Genomic DNA, 12,268 nt, shown 5'->3' with positions numbered 1-12,268 from the left:
GTTTTCAAAGTACTGATGGCTGATTCCCGGTAATTGGTATGGCAGTTCTCGTTACAAGATGCGGATGAGTATATGATAGGGTTTCAATGAATAAATATAATGATTTGTCAGAGAGATTTAAGCCAAGAAGCAACAAGGTTGCTGGTACGTCTGCTGGTAATATGGTGGAATATAAAAGAATTCTCTGGTATCAAAAGGGTAATTGTATATATCAGGATTTATAGTAAGGTTACTTCGAATAAAAAGTCGAAGTTGACCTGCTGGAGCTGTGACAAAATTGGCTACTTTGAAAAGGGATCGCAAAGTTATTTTTGCTAATAAATGCCAAAGGATCTGACGCGGCTACGTGTTAAACTTTTACTCAATTGCCGAGAGTTTCTTAGGTGCATAACTATATGCATAAATCTTTTCTTCCGTAGATGAAGTGTGGTTGGTTCATCCTCTCGATTGAGGTGTTTTCAAGAATCATGAAAGGTTTGAACGCAGACTGTAATCGTCAAGATACAAATGAGGTTTAAGATGAGACTAAGTGGCAAACTTGAAGAAATGTTTAGTTTCATATGTTATAATCAATATTTTAATTCATTTTAATTGTCCAATGTTGATAGTCCACAGTTAGCAGTGTACAAATAATAATTCATATATAGTTTACTATATAATATTCGAATTAATTAATACGTGTCGTGACCCGTATACGTCTCAGACTCGATCACAACTCAAAGTATATATATTATTATAGATTCAACCTCAACCCTGTATAGCTAACTCCCACATTACTGCATATAGAGTGTTTATGGTTATTCCAAATAATATATATAGATGGGTCGATATGATATGTCAAAACCTTCTATACGTGTCCCGATATTTAAAGTGCGTAAAAATAAATAACAGAAATTAAATGACGATAAATAAAGTGCGTAAAGTAAATAACAGAAATTAAATGACGATAAATAAAATTGCGAGAATGTAAATTGCGATAATTAAATTGCGATAAATAAAGTGTAATCAGTTAGCTGGGAACAATTAGTTAGGAACAGTTAGCGTGGATTCTTAAAAAAATTTCTCATAGTTAATTTGTTTGTTTCTAACAAATTTTATTTTGTCAAATGTTTCCTTCATTATGCCACTTGATTTTTGATAAATCAAAATCCAAATATGAAATTGGATGAATATGATTATTCTGTGGTGAACGGATTTGTATATCGGTGGACGTAAGTAGGATAGTAAACGACTGTTGAATTATATTCGAAGAATGTATAGTGTAACTTATTAATGTGAAATCTAAATACTCCTCGGGTATTACCTACCCGTTAAAATATTTTCACCATTAACAGTTTGTACACAAGAATTTTTAATTACAATCTTTATGAAAATATATATACATATATATTTTCTTCAGATGTAATCATGGATTTAATGAGTCAATATGATATTAAACTCATTTGATTTACCGTTGGAACAAGAATATATAATCTCTAAAACATTAGAGATTACATAATCGACATGTCGAACGAAGATAAATGATGTAGAACGATACGTAGAACGATGATTATACTTGAGGTATAGAGTGAGATGTTGAGGCATGGATTGTTGATGGTACTGGTACTGTTATTGATGGTACTGTTGATGCCGGTGATGTTGCTGAAGCTGGTAAATTTTGCACTATCTTTTCCAAGGCTACAACTCGGGCGTGAAGCTCGTTGACTTCTTCTATTATACTAAGATGATTGTCGGTTCGAACGAGCGGATGAATGAGGTTTAGAATCTGAGATAGTATATGATCGTGACGAGACACTCTGGAAGTGAGAGAGAAAATGGTGTCTCGAACAGGTTCGCCGGTAAACGCTTCAGGTTCATTGTCAATAGGTGAATTCGTTTGATGGAAGGAATCGCCTTCTTCGCGTCTCCATTGATTAAGTCGACTACGAACCCATCAGATGAATTGGAGATGACTGATTGATTGATTCATTCCGGTGACGTTGATAGGTGAAACTCCATATCGGAATAGCCATCGAAATCTGAGGAATTCGAACTGCTTGAGAAATTCATCTCGTACGATCAGATGAAGGATTTTCGATAAGAAATAGATTATAGGATGTAGATTAGTACCCTGCAATACATAATTTACATATGCATATATAATACTAAAATCCCATAAATTATGGAGGAATCTACGGAAGCTGTCAGGCAAAGGTAACAATAACATATACGTTAAGATATGAACTTATATATACACTGTCTATGCAATAGAAGCAGTAAGACGTGTCTAGACTTTAAGGATGATAAGCAAATAATTTCTGACACTAAATGATAAGCAAAACGTTTGACATGCAGACACGGTCAAAGTCCAGACTCACTAATGCATCCTAATGACTTATCAGTTAGACACACTAATGCAGACCTGGTTCGCTAAGACCACCGCTCTGATACCAACTTTAACGCCCCGTCCTAATCCATCCGGATGAAGTCCATATCGATTATAAACGATTCACAACAGTTGATTACATCGCGAGGTACTTGACCTCTATATGATACATTTTACAAACATTGCATTCGTTTTTGAAAAGACAAACTTTCATTTCATCGAAAGTTGACAGGCTTGCATACCATTTCATAATATATCCAACTATAATTGACTTGATAATAATCTTGATGAACTCGACGACTCGAATGCAACATCTTTTGAAATATGCCATGAATGACTCCAAGTAATATCTATAAAATGAGCAAATACACAGCGGAAGATTTCTTTTGTACCTGAGAATAAACATGCTTTAAAGTGTCAACCAAAAGGTTGGTGAGTTCATTAGTTTAACATAAATAATCATTCCATAATTTTAATAGACCACAAGATTTCATATTTCCATTTCTCATAAACATACGTCCCATGCATAGAGACAAAAATATCATTCATATAGATTGAACACCTGATAACCGACATTCACAATATACATATTAGAATATCCCCATCATTCCGGGATCCTCCTTCGGACATGATATAAATTTCGAAGTACTAAAGCATCCGGTACTTTGGATGGGGTTTGTTGGGCCCGATAGATCTATCTTTAGAGTTCGCGTCAATTAGGGTGTCTGTTCCCTAATTCTTATATTACCAGACTTAATAAAAAGGGGCATATTCGGTTTAATAATCCAGCCATAGAATGTAGTTTTAAGTACTTGTGTCTATTTCGTCAAACATTTATAAAAACAGCGCATGTATTCTCAGTCCCAAAAATATATATTGCAAAAGCATTTAAAAAGGGAGCAAATGAAACTCACAATACTGTATTTTGTAGTAAAAATACATATGACGACATTGAACAATGCATGGTTGGCCTCGGATTCACGAACCTATATCAAGTATTAACACATTATAGTATAAATCAATTAAGTTTATATATTTGTTATGTATTAATTATTCTTATAATATATTATGATACTTATTTGATATTTAATTAATGTTATATCAATAATATTAGTTGAAACATAATTTTATATAATATTAGTATATTTTATGTAATAATATATTTACATATATATCTTTTGTTTTGCAAAATTAATAATTGTAGAAATACCTGACTAAGGATAATAATAATAATATTAATAATAATAATAATTTTTAAAAGTATAAAACTACCTTAGGAGTCAGTTTTAAAAAGATTGCACCAAGACGGGCTCGAACCCGAGACCTCTCGCTCACTCATCAACACCCTTAACCATTCCTCCATTTCAGTTTTTCTGATTTATAATACAAACCCAAATACTTATCTATTACATGTTTCAACCCACTTCATCTTCTTCACCAAAATCTAAACAATCAAACAACTTCATTCTTAATAGTCAATCATCAAAATGGTTTTAGGACTTCTAAACAAACATGAAACAAAAAATAAAAATGTGTTCATGATATAAAAAAAATGAGAAAAAAAAACAAAAAAAATCCTACTGCTTGCTTGTAGCTAGAAAAAAAAAATTTTGTTTTCAATTTTGAGTTCGTTTTAGACAATCTTTACAACATGAAACATGTTTCAAATCATTCCTAAAAACTATTGAAATCGTCAATTGAACTTAAAACATCAAAACAAGCTCTAATTTCTCCAAGAACAAAACAGTTGACTTTTGACAATTTAACTTTGACTCGCAAATTCGAATTCGTTATTAAGAATTGGAACTTGAGATTTTGCAGGAAGTTTAAGTAAATGATTCCTAACAACTCTGAATTTTTAGTTTTTGAAATTTGTTTCGAATTTACGTTAGTGTATATTACTGTGAAGAACTCAAGAACTCAAAAATTGATTTTTAGATTAAGAGTGTTATAGGTTATGATTACAACATGAATTGTGTTGCAAATCATTCCTATAAACTTTATGGATCATCAAATTAACTGGAGATATCAAAACAAAATCGAATTTGATTCAAGAACACTTAGTTGACTTTGAAAACCAAAACTTTGACTCTCAAATTAGAAATTGATAGAAAGAATTGAAGATTGAAAACTTACAGATAGTTTAGATAGACGATTCCTAACAAGACTGCATTATTACATTTTGGAAATTCATTCGAAATCAAAATATGGTGAAAAAGATGAATGTACAGAGTGTCGAGCTTATTTTGTGATTTTTTATGTTTTACTTAATGAATTGCAGAATAATTCTTTTATAGAGTGATTGCATTGATCCTAATTGAGTTGTGAAATAGACATCTAACATATTACAGTTAGAAAACAAAATTTGAAAAAGTTGGATTGAAATGGGTAACGGAATGGTACTAGTTCTAATTTTTTTTAGATTAATATTAATAATTAATAAATATATTAATAATAATAATAATAATAATAACAATAATAATAATATAATAATAATAATAATAATAATAATAATAATAATAATAATAATAATAATAATAATAATAATAATAATAATCATTATATCTATAATAATAATAAGTAATAATGATACAAAAATCATAAAAAATGATAATAATATTATTAATGATAAAAAAAAATAATGGTTTCTTTAATAATAATATCTAATTCACGGAGTATTATATTGTGTCCATTGCTAAACAGTTAAGATATAAAAGTTTTCCTAAAAATCCCAATTTTTTTGATTAAACATATTTAATTATTTCACTCATTACCTGTTTGAAACCTGATAAAAAAGGTTCGAAAAATATTTATTTTTTGTTCCAATTTATATGTACGAAGTACAAAAACTTAGATTGAAATGGTAAAAAAAATATTTATCAAAACTATTGTCTTTTTAATCAAATTTTGAAACAACATTTATTTTAGAACTTCTTATATATATATTAGATCTATTTTAAAATAATTAAACGTCAACCAAAAGTTACAGACATTTACCATTTAAGCTCAAAATTAAATATATTTAATATACACTATGTATATATATAAACAGTTTTAAATAACAAAATTTACTATTCACATAAATATATATTAAATGATTAAAATATATATACATATAAAATAATAGTTTTTATTACAATGTATTTTATTGTACATATTTATTTATAACAATAAATGTATATAATAGTTTATTAATATTCATGTTATTATATATATTATACATATATTTATATATACACATATTTATATATATCCACATATTTATAAGCAATGGTTCGTGAATCATCGGAAACAGTCGAAAGTCAATTGAATATATGAACATTGTTTCAAAATTTTCTAGACTCAACATTACATACTTTGCTTATCGTATCGAAATCATATCAAGATTAAGTTTAAATCTAGTCGAAAATTCCCGGGTCGTCACAGAGAACAAAGCAAGAAAAATAAGACGACAGCAAAATACATATATTTATCAGTTTAGAGTTGGAGTCGGTATTTTTTGAACAATTTTTACTTAAGATTAACTATGAAAAGAATAGCAAAACACATGTGTTGTATGTCTCTTTAGATTGGAATATAAAATTATATAGAGTGACATAATAAATGAATAATGAATTTTAGTGTATAGCTGTGTAACCATTGTTAAATTGAAATAATAAAAACATAAGAAGTAATTATAAACATATTAAAAAGACAGATTATTTCATTATAAGTATAATTCTATTATGGAGTATCACTTATGATTCAAAAAAATATAAAATTATTATGAACAAAATGAATTTCGAGTTATACCTGTATAATATTTGCAATAGTAAGTAGGATTCACTCAGCTGTAAACAAAACACAAACAATAACAGAGTTTTATGTCAATGATGATGATACTTTTAGAACGAAATTTATTGTTTTATGTAGTAGTAAAAATTGAAGCGAAAACTTACCAGGTATCCTTTGGTAATTCTTATTTTTGCTTTTTCTGAAGTTTTATTTATTTATTTATTTATTTTTAAAGTAGGAGAAGATGAGTGGTTGTTGGTGTAGAAGTATGTAGAAACTGATTATAGAAGATTAATGGTTAAAAAAAACACCTGGAGATGGTTTTCGAAAGCCTAAATTTTTTGTGGGCTGGCATTTTTTTAGATTGGGCCTTTATCTTAACATATTTATTTTGTGTTTTTAGTTTGTATTGTTTGGGCCTGGTAATACAAACATGCTTACATACAGTAATACACAAATGGATACAATGAAAAGATGAAACATGATATGAATATTAAACGTAATGACAACAATTATAGTTTTGTAATATTTATTTTGCTTTCAGTATCTTTCTAGTAGGTATAGAATAAAATTGTTGTTGAAGAGAAAATTACAACTATATAGCATAATGTATTGAGCAAATTAAGGTCATTAGAGATAAGAAAAGTAGCATAACTTACTAAATAAATCAAAGTCATTAGAGAGAAGAAAAGGATAACTCGTTTAGATGATTATTTCCTGTTGGTTTTGTTTATTGATTCTTTTATTTTCAGTAACCATAATCATCAAAACATCAAATGCTTGATGAAGCTGAAAATAAGCAATTTAACACTACGGAAACATGATAATCGTAAAGTGTAGAAAATATAAGGTGGTGAAAGATAAAATAAAATTAGGAATGAATTTTAGGCAATAGTTACTTATGGAATTTGGTTTTTTAAATACTGCACATCCTTGCTCACGGGATTTTAACCCTTTTAAGTATAAATTTGACTGCAGTTGACTTTTTGTTCCAGTGTAATACTTCATTTGCGAGATCATTTTCAACCATTAATGTGATAACTAATTGAGGGAACATCACTACATAGATGGTAAAGGAACTGTCAAAAATTTGTTTAATGTTTTTAAAGGGACTCTAATACGTACTTATGACCACTACCAACAGTTGAACGTTAACAGTTAAGTCAAAATAGTAACAAATATCGATCCCACAAAAATGAAAAGCAACGCCATAACAAATATCAAATCCAAAGACTGAATGAACTAATAAAATCCATAAATATTACATTTTATAAGTCATAAAAGGTACAAAAGTTATATAACAGATATCATATTGGACTATATTTACACAAAAATATGATTTATCTATACAAAGATGAGATTAACATATATTTCACTACCTCTAACTTCGTATATTAGTAGGCTAATGTTGTTCATCAGGAGGCTGCAACAGTGATTCCATATGGTAGTTTCTTTTATGTGTTGGTAACATATCCTGAAATTATGGTACCCAAATTTAAAACCATAAAAGGAAACATTATATAACTAAAGTGGGAAAAAAACTAATAAAAAACATAAAATGAAATAGCATATAACTAAAATTGATAAAAAAAAATTAATAGTTTAAGATCCAGTATATCAATATTCATAAATAGTTGGTATGAACAATCATATAAAAGTGCATATATATCAGATATTTTATTAGGAGAAATAAAATGATTTCAAACCTGGAATTCTCTAATCTTGTGGGGAAAATCTTTGTAAACAACATTTTTCGTACAATGTTCTTCTCTATTTTGTTGTTGCTTTATCAATAGTTTTAGGCCTTCAGGGGATGTTGATCTAGAAAGGGCTACATATAATTGGCCATGACCAAAGACAGGATTTGGAAGATAGATGCTAATTTTGTTTAAAGATTGGCCTTGGCTCTTGTTTATTGTCATGGCGTACGATAACTTGATTGGAAATTGTTTTCTTTTTAGTTCAAACGGTAGGACTGGATCTTTATAAATCAGATTTATTCTTGGAATGTATACCTTTTCTCCAACTCTCGTTCCTGTAATTATTTCTGCCTGTATAACTTTTGTACGCATTTGAACAATAATCATTCGAGTACCATTGCATAAGCCACCTGCGAGGTTGATATTTCTTAACAGGATTATTGGAGCTCCAACTTTTAGCTGAAGTATATGAGGAGGTAAAGATGGATACTTTAGGTTATTTAGGTTATCGATAGGGTATAGTAATTCAGTTTCACCTCCATCATTAGCTCGTGGAGTTGCCAAATCTAAACTAAGGTAGGTTGTCTGTTGACGTCTAACCATACATAAGATAGAATCGTTAATCTCATATGCATCACTATTTTTAGGGCATACAATCACTTGTTGTTGCAGGAGTGATGCAGTTGGATTTTGTAATAAAACATCATTGTATATGAATGATATAAGATTAGACATTCCATTTTCATTGTCTTTGATACAGTATTCAGGTGGAATATTTATCCAGGATGTGTTAGAAGGATCTTCTTCATCTGGGATGCCTAGATTTCCATTTCCTATGTCTAATATCCAAGATGAAAATGCCTGAATTTTTTTTCTCTTCGTCATTCAATCCAGGTTTATTTAATCGCATATTTTCTGTTAAAACATATACCTTAAAGTAGGACCATAAATATGAGTTAACAATGGAGCTGTTGATTGTTTCTTCTTTTGATGCATTTCTTTTCACGGACAACGTTTGTCTGAAATCGCCTCCAAAAATTATCATCTTTCCACCAAATGGAGTCTCATTATCATTCATTATATCTCGTAAAGTTCGGTCTAGTGTTTCAAAACAACGTCGGTCATTCATAGGTGCTTCGTCCCATACGATGAGGCTAGTTTGTAACAATAACGAACTGAGATGTGTTTTTTTTCTTTATATTGCACATAGACTCGTCAGTTAAAACAATAGGAATTTTAAAGCGTGAATGTGCTGTTTGGCTTGAAGGTAGGAGTAGAGAAGCTATGCCGGAGGAGGCGACTGGAAGAACAATTTTTCCTTGTGATCTGATAGAAGTAATGATTGATTTCCAAAGAAATGTTTTACCTGTTCCTCTATGTCCGTATATGAATAATAATTCTTGTAGATTATTATCAGAAGCATGTAGTACCAAATCATAAATTTCTCTTTGTTTGACATTCATTTTAGACAACAGGTTTTTCAATTCAACAATCAACACATCGTGATCATAATTTTTTTCTTCCATGATTAACCTATTTTGTAGGTCTGCTAGTAATTCTCTTGGAATCGATGGTAGACCAAAGTCGGAAACTGATTTTGAAAAAGGAATTACTAAGATCTCTAATTCATACAAAACATACGACTGCATTTCCGGATCATTTATGTGCAATTTTTCAATTCCCAAATTGGAAGCTATTTTAAGTGGAATGTCGTCGGACATTGATTTCCAATGGGTTTTAAAGAGTTTCGCAGGGTTTGTGACATCGCAATACATAAGCATGTTTGAAAATAGATTACGTATTTGTGAAGACATACCTGAAACAATAGCTTCTTGAAGGGCAATATCCCATTCATGGTCATTACCCAACAAACCTAACATTTCATACATAGTTCTATAGCTTCCACAGATTCTACCATTTCCGGTTTTAATATTGAGGAATGAAGTACAACCACGTTGATGACATAATAACATCCTTAAATAGAATAGCTCGCCTGCTGCAGGATGCACATATGATAACCTTCCAATAACTGTATCATTAGATCTCTGTCTACGGCTCCAAAACTTGTCGGAGGCATACCAAACAAATTGTGAAGGAAATTCTTTGTAAGTAAGGTGGTGACTATTTGATGAATCTTTGTTATATGTTAACCACTCTGTTAAAGTAGTTTTCTACTTTCCAGGATTATTAGCTATTGATTTCATCGATTCTCTTGCTCAAAAAGTTATTGATTATAAGTTTTCTAAGTGTACTGCAAGTGTTAAGACCGCAGGTTCCCTATTATGAATAGGGAAGTTAAATATGTGCCAACATGCTTTGAAAGGACATATAAATCTTGCGTCAATAAAATTCTTAATTTCATCTATTATTGGTTTGGAAGAAGTTGAAGCTGAAGAAGATTCAGAATCATGTTCACTTATTTGGGCAATAACTCGATCTGTGCCCTTTGAGATGTATTTGAACAAATACTTGATAAGCATTGTCCATCCACAAAATTCAATATTAATATGAGCGTTGCAGATTAGGCATAAATGGCGATTATATGGTACTACATAGTTGTTGTCAAGGATAGTTCCAGATTTATTGACATTTATACCAGTATTACGCCTTCGATAATGAATGTATCATCTTTATTAAAGAAAGTTTCTTGATTAAAAGGTTTAGGGAATTTTTTTGAACATTTTAGTTCCGTTACAGATGACTTGGATTCTTTCATACATGGTGCATCTGGTTTGTCTAGGCCACATGGACCATGAATCATCAAGTCTGATACAACTTTATAACCATGAGGATCAATATGTGGATCAGGTATTTCGGCAGATATGTACATGTCAGTTTTATTTGGAGAAACATTTGCCAATGGTAAATCTGTCCATAATAGTGTATGGCAATGAGGAAGGCCTCTTTTTTGAAACTCAACTGTGTAAAGAACTGCATATAAATAAGTTAAAGGTTAGATGTAATAAAAAGCAAATAAATATATATTACAAATTATAGGAGTTAAATATTTTCCTGATATAGTTTAATATCAGTTCCAAAATATATTACATTAATGATTAATAAATTAGTAAATATATTTTAGAATTTCCACATGTGTAACAAATAATATATATAAAAAAAATACCTGCTTTTACGTGGCCGAAAGGTTCATCTTCTTTAATAAGTGAAAGAAATTGCTTAAGCTTTTACTGAAATATTCGAACAACAATATCAGGCCGATCACTTGGTGTTAAATGTGGAAAAGGAGACAAAAAATACTGGATCTCTGGCCATTTTGAATTGCAGGTGAACGTGATGAAAAATTTTGAATTTCCGTGAGTTTGACATATAGCTAGCGCGTCCAAATAATGGCTATACATATATCTTGGACCACCTGTAAATGATGCAGGAAGTATCAATCTAGAACCAATATCTAATCCATTTTGATCCCCTCTGTTAATACCATCATATATACAGCTAAGTAATCATTTCTTATATCCTGCTACTTATTTCTTATATAATCTATTCTACTTAATTCTATACTGCAATATGCTGTAGCCACATATTGCTGAAACAACCTTCATGTTCTAAGCAATAAATCATAAAGTCTCATTCTACTATTTAGTTGATAACTATAGTACATATTCATGGTAACATTTTTGCTTTTTCTTCTATTGTTTTTAGAGCGATCTATTAGAGTCATTGACGGATCGAAACCTTGTTCGCCATAGACAAAGGCCAGTGGATATTGAAGAGACATATAGTGTGGATGAAGTTTGTTTACCCTTTGAGGAAATCCACCTCTTTGCTCAATTATAATATCATAATCACCAATACTTTTCGGCCCACTATCAAATAATATAGCGCCGATTGACTGAGATGTTGGTAGATCATATTGACGCAACTCGGAAATGCTAAATAATCTGATACGAAACGGTGGAACGTCATTGTCTAATAATTTATCTCTCGCAGTTCTAAACAATTTTACTAATTCATTGTGTGTGTCAAGCATTTCTATCAATTTTACAACTATATCAGCTGATAACTTTCCACCTTCATGTCCACCAAAATGAGCCATTCTATTAGTTACCTCATGTTATGTATCGTATATATAAAGTTGTAAAAATTTAGGCATCTCTCCATCCTCTGGACAAAGTGAACCTATCCAGTGATATATTTGACAAGATATTTTAAAAACATAAGGGCCAACTCGATTGTTAACAGACTCATCAATGTGTGCTCCAAGAGATGTCAGACTGAACATTTGATTATATGCTCGAATATTGGTCATAAAGTGGCTATCTTGTAACAAAGCTTTCATCAAAATGGGTGGGTCTTTAGGTGAAGGAATGACCACGCGACCATCAACACAACATTGATGGTAATGAATACGATGATCTGAGAATTTATGCGTTAGTGTTTCTTCAAGCCAAAAAAATGCACCACAATG

At 30.4% G+C, this 12,268-nt stretch overlaps 2 protein-coding genes across 2 annotated transcripts; both read right to left on the bottom strand.

Moving 5' to 3' along the window:
• Nucleotides 1-7,541: 7,541 nt before the first annotated feature.
• LOC139854830 (uncharacterized) lies at nucleotides 7,542-8,917 on the bottom strand. Its single transcript, XM_071844112.1, has 3 exons — nucleotides 8,771-8,917; nucleotides 7,846-8,700; nucleotides 7,542-7,613 (listed from the first exon to the last, which is right to left on the bottom strand). The coding sequence occupies exons 1-3, from the start codon at nucleotides 8,915-8,917 to the stop codon at nucleotides 7,542-7,544; spliced, it is 1,074 nt and encodes a 357-aa protein (XP_071700213.1).
• Nucleotides 8,918-8,993: 76 nt separating this feature from the next.
• Nucleotides 8,994-11,896, bottom strand: LOC139854829 (uncharacterized). Its single transcript, XM_071844111.1, has 4 exons — nucleotides 11,460-11,896; nucleotides 11,213-11,271; nucleotides 10,436-10,770; nucleotides 8,994-10,010 (listed from the first exon to the last, which is right to left on the bottom strand). Exons 1-4 carry the CDS (start codon nucleotides 11,894-11,896, stop codon nucleotides 8,994-8,996), a joined length of 1,848 nt encoding a protein of 615 aa, XP_071700212.1.
• Between the last annotated feature and the right edge of the window lie 372 nt (nucleotides 11,897-12,268).

The sequence above is a fragment of the Rutidosis leptorrhynchoides genome, chromosome 6, assembly GCF_046630445.1.
Source record: "Rutidosis leptorrhynchoides isolate AG116_Rl617_1_P2 chromosome 6, CSIRO_AGI_Rlap_v1, whole genome shotgun sequence".
In the NCBI taxonomy this organism is placed as follows: domain Eukaryota; kingdom Viridiplantae; phylum Streptophyta; class Magnoliopsida; order Asterales; family Asteraceae; genus Rutidosis; species Rutidosis leptorrhynchoides.
The sequence above is the reverse complement of the archived record's forward strand: the minus strand, read 5'-3'. Positions and strand labels throughout refer to the sequence as shown.